The following is a 16,681-nucleotide window of genomic DNA, read 5'->3' on the forward strand; positions in this document are numbered from 1 at the left end:
TTTTGCTTTTATTTTCTGTGCTTTCGGGTTCTTGTGCAAAACTCCTTGTCCATTCCAATGTTCTAAAGCATTTTCTCTCTGTTGTTTCTAGTAGCTTCATGTTTTATTTTTAAGTTATTCATGTGTTTTGAAATGATTTTTTTTCTAGATAGAGTGGTAAGAGATGGAGGAAACAGATAGAGATCTAGTTTTATTTTTCTGCAGCTGGATGTCCAATTTTCCCTGCACCATTTATTGAAAATACCATCCTTTCTCCAATGTTTTCTTAGGACTTGTATGAAAAATCAGTTGACTGTCCTTTGAAAGCAGTATGGAGATTCTTAAGAAAATGTGGAAAGGAACCACCATGTGACCCAGCTATCCCACTCCTCAGTTTATAGCCAAAGGAATTAAAAATCAGCATACTACAGTGACACAGCCACATCAATGTTTATAGCAGCTCAATTTACAATAGCAAAACTATGGAACCAACCTAGATGCCCTTCAAAGATGTATGGATGAATAAAATGTGGTACGTATACATAATGGAATATTACTCAGCCTTAAAGGAGAATGGAAATTATGGCATTTGCAGGTAAATGGATGGAACTAAAGAAGATCATACTATGTGAAATAAGCCAGTCCCTAAAAAACCAAAGGCCCATTATTTTCTCTGAGAAGCAAATGCTGATCCATAGTGGGGAATGAGTAGGAAAGAATTAAAGAACTCTGAATTGTACAGAGGGGAGTGAGGGAAGGGGTGGGGCGAGTGGGGATGGGAAGGATGGAAGATTGAAACAGACATTATTACCCTATATACATGTGTGAAAAGATTTTTTTAAATTATTTATCACTGTCCAAAAAAGTAATGAAAAAATAAATAAATAAAAGTATTTAAAAATCAGTTGGCTGTATATGTGTGAGTTTGCTTCCAGGCTCTCTTTTTATTGTTGGTTTATGGGTGTTTTTACATCAAACATTCTGTTTTGATCACAACAACTTTCATGTTGTGCAATGCCTCCTGTTATTTTCTTTTTTTCTCAGGAAGGCTTTGGCTATTCAGGATTTTTTGTTTTCATATAAAACTTAAAATTGTTTTTTCTAGTTATATGAAGAATGTCATCAATATTTTGATAGGAATTGCACTAAATCTTCAGGCAGGATGGGCATTTTAGCAATCAGTTATTCCAATGCACGAACATGGCATGACATCACACTTGTTTGTGTCCTCTTTGATTTCTTTTATCAATGTTTTGTAGTTTTCAAAGTAGAACTATTTCACAGTTTGGGTTATGTTTATTCATAGGTATTTTACTTAATTGTTTTTAGCTATTATAAATGGTATTGTTTTCTTGATTTCTAACTCATGTAATTCACTATATTCATAAAATAATATTACTGATGTTTGTGTGATGAATCTGTATCCTGTGACTTGTTGAATTTTTTACTATTTCTAGTAGGGGGTTTTGGTGGAGTTTTGGGGGTCTTCTATTATAAGATTATGTAATGTGCAAAGAGTGACAAATTCAATTTTCCTTCCTCCACAGAAATGGCCAGGTACTTTTTCTAAAATTAGTTGGAACTATTTTCTTCCACTTATTCATGTGTTGCCTATTTACCTATCCCTACCCAAAAGTTCTCAGTATTCACATTATTTTTTCCAATGATTCCTCATATGTATGTTGTCTTTCCTAACTTGGCCTTGCCCACAAAGATCTTTAAATTGTTGCATGACCATTGTGCATACACATCGAGTCCATGGCAGTATGATGTTTCAGTACATGTATTGACAGTGCAATGAACAGATCAGAATAATTGGCATATCTTCATCTCAAACATTTATCATTTTTTTGTAGTTCGAAAAATCAACATTTGCTCTACCAGCCATTCAAAAATATATGATAAATTGTTGTCATCAATAGTCATCCTACCATGCTACAGAACATTAGAAATTATTCCTGCTACCCAGCTTCTATTCTATGAGACCAACTTTTATCTACAACATACTCTGCTGTTTACTGCTATTAACCTTAAAATTCAATTTTGTTACAAAGGCTCTCTGCATTTCTTAAAATACCATACTTACATTATTACTCATGTTAAACAAAATTCTTCCTACCAGTCTTCGAATATTGTGACATTTTAGTTTTGAGTTTTTATTTGCATTATCTTTTTGGTAGAGTAAATCTATCCATTTTTAAAAGAAATATATCATTGATTTTATAATTATTTCTTCACATACTTCAGATATTTCTTTTGTATATGTGTTTACACATAAAGAGTAAATTAACTAGATAAGAAAATTTTGGATATGATTTGCCATTGAAATCTCATTTTCCAAGCCACCCATGAAATAATCTTTGTTAAGGTTTTCTACTCTGCTATCCTTCTGCCCCTCATATATCATCTCCCCCATATATCATCTCCCCCTTGATGCTTATAGAATTGTTCCTCCAAACCTCAAGTTCAATCACTTTCAGCTATGATTGAAAGTCAATATCTTTCTTCATTTCAAGAGCATTCTCTACTATTATATTTTGGATATTATCTTTGTTTCCCCTTTTTCTCCATTTAGACTGATTTGTTTTGCAGCACATTTAAAATTTTTACACCACAACAGATAAAAACTAAGATGATAATTATCTTTTTATTAACTCAAGTGAAAAACAGAATTTAAAATATTATGTTTCTAAAAATATAATCACTGAAGACATGAGATGTATGACAGAACTTAAACCTATGACATTCAAAGCAAAGGTAACCAGTTCAGTATCAAATAATTTTTTATTTCTAATACTCTATTGATTACTTAAATCAGTCCATTTTCACTTGTTCATATCATAGGTCTATGTCTTTGCCTCAATCCCTTCTTCTGTCCTTCCCTTTATCTCTCATTTTTCTCCACATCTCTCTTGCCTATTTTCAATTGCTGATAATTTTTGACACAAAAACACTTACTACTAAAGAGTCCAGGTTTTAGAATTTCCTACAAACAAGAGCAATCTTGTACACTATCACTGTATCATTTGACCCAGAAACTTAACATTATTGGAAATATATTTAATATACAACCTATATACTAATTTTTCTGAACTACAAAGACATCTTATTCACAAATTTTAATATATACTGTACATACCATTCCATTCATTTACTTGGTGCAAAATTAAATAGTTATTTTTGTATATTTTCCTGGAATGAGGTAACCTTCACCACAACTTGAGAACCTAATCCTTACGCCAATGGAATGTCTGTGCCCATTAATAACTCCTCTCCATTTCCCCAGGTGTTCTACCACTCAGGAATTGGCAACACAATTCCATCTCTATGTTTTTCCTAATGTTTCATATGAATAGAATTATACAATATATGGTCTTTACTGCTGCCTTATTTTAATTAGCATAATATTTCAAGGTTATATGTATGTTTTTCACTTATTTTAAAGGTGTATTTTAATTACATATAATAGTGAGATTCATTGTTATGAGAGCATAACACAATCTGGTCAGTTTTATTCCCCACTCAAGTTACATTTATGTAACAGTATGTATCAATATTTCATTTTATTTCTGGGTAACTGCATGGAAGTTATGTGAATCAATAAACAGAATGTAGGACAAAGAGCATATGTGGGTAGATAATGGAGTTGAAATTTGTGTGAGTCAGAAATCTTTAAGTGAATATGTCCATTGAAAAATGAGGATAAAAGCTATTATGTTTTGATGCAGACAAAGTTTGTGCTGCAGAGATGTGGAAGTCAGTGCTATTTAAGAGAGGTTGAAATGACAGATTTCGTTATCATCACCTGCAGAGGACAAGGATAAAAACCTAGACGATGACACATGCAGCTCACATGGAAAAATGTAAGGCTGTACATTCTATTTCTTGGGGGGGGGGGGGAGTGAGAAGAACCCCCACAATCAAATAGTCTGCACTTTTAAACAGGCTCTGTACTGACACACAGTGGAGTGCTGGAATGTTCAAATTCCACATTCTTCAATCTTTGACATCATAATAAGATTCCCTTTCCTTCAGGGAATCATCCCAGGAGTTAAATAAGATCATGGATGTAAAGTTTATTGGTAACATGAAAAACCACAGAGGGAAAGGTGATCCTTATGACTCCCATGCTGAACACCTTCATCTACAGCATGGGAGTCACCACTGTATACGTCAGAGTCTTGACAGTATCTTTTACAGTAGAATTATTAGCTGATGGACATATATAGAGTCCAATAATTGTTCCATAAAACAGTGACACCACAGAGGTGGGAACCAAAAGTGGAGAAGACTTTGTGAAACTTGAGGATGGGGGAGAAATTTTTTTCATAGGACACAAGGATGAGTAGGAATATGTGATAATAATGAGTCCTTCCATGATAAATATTACCAACTCATTAACATGAGTATTGAAGCAGGTCAGCTTCAGTAAAGCAGACATTTTACAGAAAAAGTGTGGAATCACATTGTCCAAACAAAAAGACAATCATGCCACAAGGAGAGTGTGCAACAGTTCATGAATCATGACCAGGACTCAGGGTAGCACCATCAGGGAAATACAGCTTGGGGCTCATGATGGTGGTGTAGCACAGCAGGGAAGCAGATGGCCACAAGGAGGAAACTCTCTAGGTCTCGGGAAAAAAAAAAAAAAAAAAAAAAAAAAAAAAACAGAAAGAAGTACATTTGGGTCAGGCAGCCTGCATAGGGGATGGATTGGGCTTGACTCTGCATGTTTTTTTAAATAGTTTAGGAATGATCACAGAAGAAAAGCACTGGTCAGAGAAAGACAAGTTGTGGAGAAACAAATACATGGGTGTGTGGAGATGGGAGTCCAGGTAATTGAGGATGCTGATGTTGAGGTTCCAGGATGGTGGTAAGATACATGGCAAGGAATAAGTCGTAGAACAGGTTCTGGTGTTCAGGCTGTATGGGCATGCCCAGGAGGAGGAACTGTGAGATGAGAGTTTGGTAATTTCCTGTCATAGTCTGTCTCCATTATCTTTAAGAAAAAAAAAAAGTTGGATCCCTTAACAATTGAAAAAAATGAACATTTTTCTCTCATACATGATCTGGTACTCATCCTACAATAATTGATCTCACCCTCATTACAATAATTTTTATCTTTAAAATTTTAAAATTTAAAATTTATTTTAAATTTTAAAATTTAATTGTCCATCACCTTTATAACCATTAATGACTTTTTCATAACTTTTTTTGCTCTTTCAGCCATTTATTTCTTTTTATTTACAGTTTGTGTTCAATGCAAATCAATTCCATAACATAAGAAGTTACTATGCATCAAAGCATAAATACACAAACATAATATACAATCCAAATAGATGTATAGCATTCAGGTATGATGCAAAGGGGGGTGTTCATTCACACACACAGTAGCTTCAGATCTGTTTGATCTGGTTGTTCCCATGTAGGTTTCTAAAGATGAGAAAAAGATGATTTGGGTTATCAAGACTACTATGACCATATTAGATACTGGAACAGGCGTTCATCACCTGTGAAACCCTTCACATGTCCTTCAATCAATTTGGAATTCTCAATGTTTTCTGTGCCAATAAAATCAGGTGTGGAATTGGTAGATTTGTTGCAGACCTGCTTCTTCCTTGACACACTGGACTTCTGGTCGCCATTCTGATTGGGTTTAGAAGATGGGTAAGCATCAGTGTGTGACCATGTGAACAAAAGATTTTACGGAGTGTCTATTTTTTGAAAAGTTTCTGTGTATCAAAGCAGTTGTAAAAGATTTAGAGGATCAAGACCACTTTTAGGCTTAGGATCAATTTCTAACTACCTAAAAATATTGACTGATAACAGAAAGTGTTCCAAATGTGGCTATTCTGATCATTGTTTCTAAAAAAAAAGTATTTACAGAAAAAGTATAAAAGTATTTTGTGAATTTAATATGCAAGCTAACTTCCAGTCTTCACTTCCCAAATGCTTGATTTAAAGTTTTGGCTTCTTCACATAGTTACCTTTCTAACTTCAAGATTTACCATTTTACCTTCAAAACTGACGAATTGTGCATTATGAAATGTAATCAACAAATGCAGAAATAAAAACAGAACTTTGAAATTAGTTGAGGTCAATGCAATTTTACTCTTTGGAATCAGTTTAGCTAAAGGAATCTGGCACTCTTATTGAATGAAAACAGGAGATGGGAGATGTCTACCATTTGATTTTGAGAGGATAAGCAAGGTTTACTTGTGATGCCCAGATTTGAGGTGGATTCCAATCACTGCCCTAGCACATGTCAATTCAAACATAAAAGATTCAACATAATGTCAAATCCAAAAACCAAAGAGGAAAGAGTTCAGTTCCCAAGGGAGCAGAAATAGCTTAACAATGTGAAACTTTATCTAGAATATATCAGCATTAAAGTAGTACTGCTGAAACAATACATTGAGGATTTACAGTAACACCTGGAAGTTCCTTCTAATGTACTTATAAATAGAATCATGGAAGCTTTTTTTATATTACCTAACTGTTTTATGGCCTTATAGATTTTATGAACAAAATGAAAACTGAAATCTCCATTCCACATTCCATCCTTTATCTCTAGATAAAATCTATTCTTGTTTTCAAGGTAGAATTTTAAATGTCCATCTTTCTTATGCCTCATTCAAGGAGATCATGTCTCAATTTGGGGTGTTATCTCTTTTTATCTTGTACGTGAAACTCCAGCAGATTTAATATTGGCATTCATCACCTATGAAACCCTTCACATGTCCTTCAATCAATTTGGAATTCTCAACGTTTTCTGTGCCAATAAAATCAGGTGTGGAATTGGTAGATTTGTTGCAGACCTGCTTCTTCCTTGACACACTGGATTTCTGGTCACCATTCTGATTGGGTTTAGAAGATGGGGAAGTAGAGAAGTTTCTTGGCCTGAGTCTCTAACAGTAGAGATGTAGAAGAGACAGTGAGATCACAAGAAGACTGGCTGTTGACTGCAGGGCACTGCCACCTGCCTTGGGTGTAGCATGAGTTGAATTGGGGGCAGCAGAGGTACTCTGTGAGGAGTTACATGAAAGTGTCACAACAGCTGTTTGGTTTGAATAAATCTGCATGGATAGGAGCAGTGCCAGAAGCAGCAGCCCCAACCCCAGCCTGGCCACCATGGCTCTGCCCATTGGTGTGCTGCACATCTTGCAGGATGCTAGATGCGTGGAGATAGGACGGTTCCAGGAGGGCACAGGCAAGGTCTTCATAACTTCTTTGTGACATGTTTGAATATTCCATCCTTTCCTAAACACTTACCTATTTATTTCTGAGAAAAAATGCATTATTTTTTTTTCCATAAGTGCCTGGCTGGTAATCCTAAGGAACCATGATTGGCTCTTGTTCAATTTATATCTTGTATGTCGATGCTCTTCATGGATTTTTCTAAACCCTGTCCTATCATAACTCTATATGTAACTCTCCTATTAAACCTGATGTACTCCAATGGGTATATTACTATTTAAAACTCAGATGTGGAAGGTGGGGTTGTAGCACAGTGGTGTAGTGCTTGTCCAACATGCACAGGGCCCTAATGCAATCCCCAGCATCACAAACATTAATCAATTAAATAAAAATAAAAATCAGTAAATAAAACTCAGTTATAGACATCTCTGTAACCTATAAGTCTCTACACCCCATAACATTTATCTTTATATATACACAAAATAGGCATCATAAGCTCAAAGGTTCCAAATGAAACTCATTAAATTGTATTGCCTCTTAACCACTCTCTTCATCATCCACTCGCTCATATTTCAGAAAATAATTTCAGCATCAGATCAGAAGTCTGTGAATTGTTTCATTCTTTTTTCTTATCATCAACTCTGACCTACCACACCATGCACATTCCACACTTCATTCTCCTGCTGTTCCATCCACTCCTTAACACACAGTCATGTTCCTCATCCACAATGGCATCTCATCTCACCCAGACAATTGAAGCAGTCTTTCAAGTCATGTTCATTGTAGGGAAAATTGTGCACTGTGTTTCTCAGAATGCTGTGTCCCCTCTGAGTGAGTGGAATGATCTCTTATGCCAGGCATTTATACAGGGATCACAAACTGGAGACTTCACCTGGTATTGTTACTGCTGACACGATGAACTCCTATCCCTCCTGTAGTAAAATCCACAATTCTCATCATGGACTGCACATAAGAAATCACCTATGGCACTGTTTATGAAAGTTAATGCATGAAAATCACCTGGGGATTCTGTTAAAACACTTATTTCGGTTCTGTAGCTCAACTTATACATTTTAAATGAATGCCTAGGCAATGGCAACACTGTGGTCAATACACTGCACAAAAGTAGCAAGTGCACATATTGCTACCAAATGTATATTACTAAAAACTTTCAGATGAAATCGAATAATAATCTCTAAGAGAGAGTTGTGCAAAGTTTTAAAAATCTCTGAAGGCACATTCAAGGAAGGAGGAGGAGGAGGAGAATTAAAAATTATGGTACTTGAACCAACCTCAACGAACTGTTATTATTTTGAACTGTTAGAATTGTTGATATTGTATTGTACAGTAAGTTATAGTAACAAACACTGTTTTAATAAAAAGATTATAATCATGAATATGAATCAAATCATTTGAACAATGTGGGAAAGTCTTAGAAGGGAGAAAGATGGAAAAGAGGAAACTTCACAAAGCTGAAAAGTCAGTCTGTGGAATAACATACAACTTGGGAATTCAAGACAATCAGGGTGGAAAGATAAACAAGAGCTCATTTATTTTCCTGCCCCCTCACCCAGGGAAATTGAGGGAGACTCCAGGGCTCTGAGCCAACATCCTTCCCCACTCTATTCATTAGAGGTACAGAAAGTAATGGTCTCTGTAGTCTTCACCTAACTGAAACATCTCTCCTCATTCTTCCCCTTTTACACACAGGAGCCTGAGGAGCTCTGCATCCCAGAGGAGTACCAATGCTGGAGGAATTCATTGAGACCAAATAATTAGGCAGGACCTCTCAGAGATAAACTATCCCAAAATTCTGTAGTAGTGACCGATGACAGTCCCTGTTCACAACTAGCCATCTTTTGAGGGAAAGTGAAGATGCTGAGCGACTTAGGACATATGCTTTCTTTCTCATTGCCTGTGTGGGAAAAGGGCAGGAGACCTATGTGGCTACAGCCTACCTTTCAGGAGCTGAAGGTGGATGCCTGCACAAACCATGAAGATCATCAGGGACCGCAGTGTGAATGTCTCAATGTGTCTTAGGAATTTAAGAGTTTAGGTTTTATCCTGTAGATAACAGGTAGCCATCAGTGGTTTTTGAGTACAGTACCACCATGATACTCATGTTTCAGAAACATTGCAAGGATGGCAGGATCTATTATGAATCCCCATCTTGCTGCCCACAGTCTCTAGGAGAGGAAGAAATGCATTTAACAAGAATCAGACTCCTATGACTAAAACACATGCAGATATAAAGAAATTATAGGAATAAGAAGAAATGGACTTTCCAGACTTTGTTCAATCCTTTCTCCTCCCAGGTTTGAAAAATTGACATTTGTACCACATCTGGCTCATTTTCTAGGGACATCCCTAAGAGCAACCAGCACAACCATCATCCCTTCCTCTATCTATGTTAGGTCACTTTCTAAAGGCAAGATTATCCTGCCCCTGCATTTGATAGTGAAGCCAGGATTGGCATATATAATTCACTTCCTCACCAACATTTCCTCTACAGTCATTATCAGCTGGAGGATCTTCACATAATGATGCATTGCATTTTCCTCCAACAGACCTATGTCCTCATTGGTGTCACATTTATTGGGTTTTATAGTTTCATTAACATTCATCAATGGACTTTAAATTATGAAGTGGCAACCAAAAAATTCCCCAAGATTTCAGATGACACCTATTCCAGTTTTGTAGAGTAACCATGTTTCCACTTGGTGATCAATATCAACTACCCCATGCACAGGAGCAACCCTGCTATTTGCACATTAACCTATACATGAATCAGAAAATGGGCAAAGGGTAGTCTAAATGATTGTTATGTCCTTTGGCAGAAGAGCATGCCCCTTAAGAACTACACACTTCTGGTGCACCATTCAAAGTTTCCGTAGCCTCTTCTTCCAATCAATGTTGCAGCGATCTCAAATGACTTTAGTGACTACAAATTGAAAGCATGGCACATCTTCTTCTTCTGCACCTTGACTTTTGCTTTGGGATATCACTGGCTCTACAGAGTATGATGTCATGGGGAATTTCCTCAGCACTCATACAAACATTAAGACTTATGATCCATTTTCTATGAACTATTGTACATAACATGAGGTGTAGATTAAGGTTTAAAATTCTTGAATATAGAAATACAATTTAATTTTTCCAGCACCATTTATTAAAGAGACTATTCTACTAGCTTTCCACCAGTACAATAAAATATCTAGCACAGTCAACTTATAGACAAGTTCATTTAGCTCACAGGTTGAGGGGTTCTAATGCCAAATGGCCTAGTGCAGCCTTGACCATGTGAGCCTCTGTATTACCTCCTCATGTTACAGGATAGGCATGGCAGAGCACATGCAAAGGAAGGATCACATCTCAAACTAGAATGGAGAGTTCCACAATCCTTTTCAAAATCATCCACAATGACCTGTGGACATTCCACAAGGTCCTGCCTCTTAACCATAGCAACTCTGAGTCCTGAAATCCTTTACATATGAACCCTTGGGGGACGATCAACATAAAAACTGTAGTAACTTAGGCACAGGGAAAGATTAACAACAATATCTAATCATAAAACAGAACAATTAAAACACTATACTGTAACAAAAGTTGTCTTATTCATATCTCTTTCCCTTTCTTTCCCTCTCTCCCTTAATCTTATTGTAATTTATTCATTCTTCTTCCTGTCACACTGTATCATGATAAAATGCCTATGGTATGAGATGAAGTGAGGTGAATGACATAGGCTTTGTTAGGTAGCATTAGCTACATAATATAATGCTCACTTAAAGGATCACGTGAACTTTACCAAGTAAGTTTCATTACATAAGGTTTACTTACTGCACAGCAATGCAAAACATGCATTCTGATGCCACTTGTATAAACAGCTACACTCCTAAGATTTTTTAGATCATTCACAGTCTAGTACTTAATTTATTTTTATGGATCGTTCTACCATTTTTCTTCAAGTCCCCAGTGTAGCCTCTACCAGCACAGTATTTCTGTCCATGCCCTAAATGGGCAATGACTGATCATTCATCTCTCAGCTCTCCACCCCCACATTTTCCAAAAGTGTAGTCAGGTATGATCAGTGGCAGGAATCAGTCATCATATAGGACTCTTGAGAATTTGTCTTAAAAAGGTCCTGGATAATTACTTTGTGCTTAGTGAGTTATGCCCCAATCTGGATTTCCCTGGGATGCAGAGCCTCTCAGGCCCATGAATGGCTAGAAGGTGAGACTTGAGAAGGGATGGCATAAATGTGATGACTACATAAGTTGTTACTTCATATGCTTATAGTGAATAAAGGAGAGCAGGATCTTGGGTCAGAGACTAAGACTGACCCTCAGACACCCTGGGTAAGTTGTTCAGATGGAAAATGATCTGGTACCTTTCCAACCTGAGTGTCTTGATTTACCAGGTTATTTTTCAGGTATGATAACTTTCCTCTTATCCTTCTAGCTGCCTGCCAAGATTTTGCCACAGTATAGAAATATTTTGACTGATTTTCATCACTTGTAATATTTTTATTAATAATAGTGTTTATTAATATTAATTACAATGCAGTGAATCCTCAAAGATCATAGCATTTTTACATAACAAGCCTGTAAGGTAGGGTTCAGTGCAATACAGTTTTTAACTGTCCTTTATTTTACAGTCACATGAGGAACTTTAAAACTTTGCACAGGCCACTTCTCAGAGATTCCAATTAAATTAACTGAAGGGTCTCAGTAATCTGTATTTAATGGCAGTATGTGTATTTGCTACTCAAGTGCAGTCCGGTGATCACAGTATTGACATCACTACTTGGGTGTTCATTTAAAATGTAGGATCTGCAATATAGAAACAGAATGAATGTCATAATTCTAGGAAATTTGCATGTATGTTAAGTTTCAGAAACACTGCCCAACATAATTCTTATGTGCAGTCCAGATTGAGGATATTGGATTTAATGACTGAAGAAGATAGGAAGCTCAATGGAACATTAGTGAAAACATCTGCAGGTGATATCTCTGGGTTTGTGATTCCTGCACAGATTCTTGACACAAAGATAGTCCCACAAATTCAAAAGGTAAGCAAAAGTGTGAGAAACCAGGCACATGATTTTCTCCATATTTCTTCCCATTATGACGCAAATGCATGGTGTCCAAAGTTGCAAACCGTTAATTCAGAATGACACAGTGCAAATGAAGCACACTGAAGGAGAAGGGTATTTAAGGTATGAAAACAGGGAAATGAGTTGATTCTCACCAGGAGTACTTATATAATCCAGGTGAGATAATATATCATCAAGGTCTATGAATGTGGTTTTGTGATCAGGAGTGGGAAAAGGAGCAGAGGAATGAAATGTAGAATATGTGTGATGTGACAGGTACAACTGGAGTTGATGGTGACAGAGAAGAATGGAAGAAAAAAAGTCCAGAGATTTCTGACCAAATTCTGCATTATTCATAGAAACATGAGAGAGTAGTATGGATGCCAACACAACATGCTGAGTTTCATTAGGGACCTGTTAAGCTTAAGATACCAGTGATACATCCTAGGAAAGATGATCATCAAGCAATGGCATACAGACATTTGTGGGTGAGAGAGAGAGCTCTTCCTGAGTTTAAATGGCTATCTAAGTATTAGGCATAGAGGAGATTTAATTATAAGAAGATAGGGTTTAAAAAATATTTGAGGAACATCACTCTATAAGATATTATCAAACAGAAGCCAATTAAAGTTGCTTAGTATGACCAGTTGAGCAGGGAAAAGAAAATCCAACACACCTTTTGTGAAAGAAGAGTTAAATATTTAGTAAAGAATGGACTACTGAAACATGTTTAAAAGATGATGACAAAAAGTAATAAATGATCATAAAGATTAAAGACTCTTGAAAGATTATACTTACTGTAATGATTGTGAGATCAACTAGTGTAGAACATGGTAAAGACTGTGTAATACAGTCTGTAAAAAATAAAAATAAATAAACAAAGGATGAGGCTGTGGCTCAGTGGTTGAGTGCCCTGGGTTCAATCCACAATACCAAAATAAATAAATAATAAATAAATAAATAAAATACATTGAAATAAAATGTATTTGTATACATTAATATAATATTTGTATGAGAGAAAAAGGATCATTTTCACATGGATTTTTAAAGCATCTTATTGTCTCTCTTAAAGGTATTGGAGACAGATAATAATGGAAGAAATCAAACTCTCATCTCAGACTTCCTCCTTCTGGTCTTGCCCGTTCAGCCAGAGCACCAGAACCTGTTGTATGCCTTATTCATAATCACATATCTTCCCACATGATGAGGGGAACCTCTTCATCATTGTCCTCATTCGCCTGGAGTCCCATCTCCACACACCCATGTATTTGTTTCTCAGCAACTTGCTTTTCTCTGCTCTCTTTTTGTCCTCTTTCACAATGCCCAAATTGCTACAGAGCATGCAGAGTCAAGTTTCATCCATCCTCTATGCAGGCTGTGTGATACAAATACACTTCTTTTTGTTTTTTGGAGACGTTGCAAGTTTCCTCCACATTGCCATGGCCTATGACCACAATGTGGCCATCTGCTTTCCCCTGCACTACACCACCATCATAACATCAATCTCTGTCTCTCCCTAGTGGTACTATCCTGGGTGCTAACCACATTCACTAAGTTGACCAGGCTGGTCTTGAATCTGAGATACTCCTGCCTCAGTCTCCTGAATAGTTGGGATTACAGGTGAGCACCATCACATTCAGGGAAATCCCTTATTAAAACAATTGTCATAACACATCTGATTCTATTCTCATTTAGTCATCTAAACAACCCATTAAAACATGTTATTATTTCCATTTAACCTAAGAATCTGCTCAGTGTAGGACCCAAATCTAATAGACTGACATCAACATGAAGGTAAGTTCCAGAATGTTGGGAGTTATGGATGCACAGAAATGCTTTAGGTAAATTGCACCCCAGTTTTCTCTGGCTTCACTGACCAGCTGGCAGTCCCTATCCACGAACCCATGTTAGCAACTTACCAGGGTGGGGCCACCCCACTCATGTTAAGTAGCACTTCTTCTGAGTTCATGGTTTAAGTCTTTCTATTTCTCAACATTTTAAATTCCTCTGTTCTGTCTCCATGGTTGCAAGTGAAGCTGCATCTTTCACAAACACCCCATGTCTATCTGTACCTCATGGGTTTGGCTGCTTCCTGGGTTCAGCATTTCTTTTTTTTTTTTTTTAACCTGTGATAATTTTATTTGATGATTTGGATAAATAAGCTATTACTACTTAGTAAAATAGGTGATATATTTTTCCCTCTAAATTTTCATAGCCTTGCTTTTTTTCCTTTTCTTTCTTTTTTGTTTGTAAACAAATAGGATACATGTTGTTTCTCTGTTTGTACATGGAGTAAAGGCATACCATTTGTGTAATCATAAATTTATATAGGGTAATGTTGTTTGATTCATTCTGTTTTCTTCCCTTCCCGCCACCCCTCCCACCCCTTTTCTCCTTCTATACAGTCCTTCCTTCCTCCATTCTTGCCCCCCTCCCTAACCCTAACTCTAACCCTAACACTAAGCCCTCCCACCCCCCATTATGTGTCATCATCCACTTATCAGCGACATCATTCTTCCTTTGGTTTTTTGAGATTGGCTTATCTCACTTAGCATGATATTCTCCAATTTCATCCATTTGCCTGCAAATGCCATAATTTTATCATTCTTTATGGCTGAGTAGTATTCCATTATATATAGATATATATATATATATATATATAGATATATATATATATATATAGCACAGTTTCTTTATCCATTCATCAATTGAAGGGCATGTAGGTTGATTCCACAATCTGGCTATTGTGAATTGAGCAGCTATGAACATTGATGTGGCTGTATTTTGTACTAAGGTGATTTTAAATCCTTTGGATATAGGCTGAGGAGTGGGATAGCTGGGTCAAATGGTAGGTCCATTTCAAGTTTTCTAAGGAATCTCCACACTGCTTTCCAGAGTGGCTGCACTAATTTGCAGCCCCACCAGCAATATATGAGTGCACCTTTTTCCCCCACTTCCTGGCCAACGCCTGTTGTTGCTTGTATTCTTGATAATCGCCATTCTAATTGGGGTGAGATGGAATCTTAGGGTGGTTTTGATTTGCATTTATCTTATTACTAGAGATGTTGAACATTTTTTTCATTTATCTGTTGATTGTTTGTACATCTTCTTCTGTGAAGTGTCTGTTCATTTCCTTAGCCCATTTGTTGATTGGGTTATTTGCATTCTTGGTGTAGTTTTTTGAGTTCTTTATAGATTCTGGAGATTAGTGCTCTATCTGAAGTATGAGTGGCAAAGATTTTCTCCCACTGTAGGCTCTTTCTTCACATTGCTGATAGTTTCCTTTGCTGAGAGAAAGCTTTTTAGTTTGAATCTATCCCAATTATTGATTCTTGCTTTTATTTCTTGTGCTATGGGAGTCCTGTTGGAGAAATCTGGTCTAAGACAACATGTTGAAGATCTGGACTTACTTTTTCTTCTATAATCTGCAGGGTCTCTCGTCTGATTCTGAAGTCCTTAATCCATTTTGAGTTTAGTTTCATGAACAGTGAGAGATATGGGTTTAGTTTTATTCTGTTGCATATGGATTTCCAATTCTCCCAGCACCATTTGTTGAAGAGGCTATCTTTTCTCCATTGCATATTTTTGGCACTTTTGTCTGTATGAGAAAATTGTATTTATTTGGGTTTGTGTCTGTGTCCTCTGTTCTGTACCATTGACCTACCTTTCTATTTTGTTACTAATATCATGCCATTTTTGTTACTATTGCTTTGTAGTAGAGTTCAAGATCTGGTACTGCGATATCCCCTGCTTTGCTCCTTTTGCTAAAGATTGCTTTAGCTATTCTGGGTTTCTTATTCTTTCACATGAATTTCATAATTCATAATTAATGAATAATAATGAATTCATAATTGCTTGCTCTCTTTCTGTAAGGTTCGTCATTGGGATTTTAATTGGAATTGCATTGAATCTGTATAGCACTTTAGGTAGTATGGCCATTTTGACAATATTAATTCTTCCTATCCAAGAACATGGGAGATCTTTCCATCTTCTAAAGTTTTCTTTAATTTCTTTCTTTAATGTTCTGTAGTTCTCATTGTAGAGGTCTTTCCCCTCTTTTGTGAGATTGATTCCCAAGTATTTTATTTTTTTCGAGGCTATTGTGAATGGGGTAGTTTTCCTAACTTTTCTTTCTGAAGATTCATCACTTATGTATAAAAATGCATTGGATTTATGAGCATTAATCTTATATCCTGCTACTTTACTGAATTCACTTGTGAGTTCTAAAAGTTTTCTGGTGGAATTTCCTGGTTCCTCTAAGTATATAATCATGTCATCAGCGAACAGGGATAGTTTGAGTTCTAATTTTCCTATTTGTATGCCTTTAATTTCCTTGGTCTGTCTAATTGCTCTGGCTAGAGTTTCAAGGATGATGTTGAATAGAAGTGGTGAAAGAGGGCATCCCTGCCTTTT

At 36.4% G+C, this 16,681-nt stretch overlaps 1 protein-coding gene and 2 pseudogenes across 3 annotated transcripts in view; all 3 read right to left on the reverse strand.

Annotated features, from left to right (window-relative positions):
• LOC306657700 (olfactory receptor 1E1-like) overlaps nucleotides 1-4,962 on the reverse strand; it is an 82,702-nt pseudogene extending 77,740 nt beyond the window's left edge. Inside the window, exon 1 of the transcript in view lies at nucleotides 4,649-4,962. The product of the transcript in view is annotated as an olfactory receptor 1E1-like (transcript). The remainder of the gene's footprint in view (nucleotides 1-4,648) is intronic.
• LOC306655724 (olfactory receptor 1E5-like) overlaps nucleotides 1-16,681 on the reverse strand; it is a 517,137-nt pseudogene that overhangs the window by 77,932 nt on the left and 422,524 nt on the right. The window lies entirely within an intron of this gene.
• On the reverse strand, nucleotides 6,529-7,124 carry LOC306656241 (signal transducer CD24-like; the record flags this gene model as incomplete). The annotated part of the gene is made up of 1 exon (XM_079131229.1): nucleotides 6,529-7,124. One exon carries the CDS (start codon nucleotides 7,122-7,124, stop codon nucleotides 6,888-6,890), a length of 237 nt encoding a protein of 78 aa, XP_078987355.1. The 3' UTR covers nucleotides 6,529-6,887.

This window comes from Sciurus vulgaris, assembly GCF_902686455.1.
Source record: "Sciurus vulgaris genome assembly, chromosome: 3".
Taxonomy (NCBI): domain Eukaryota; kingdom Metazoa; phylum Chordata; class Mammalia; order Rodentia; family Sciuridae; genus Sciurus; species Sciurus vulgaris.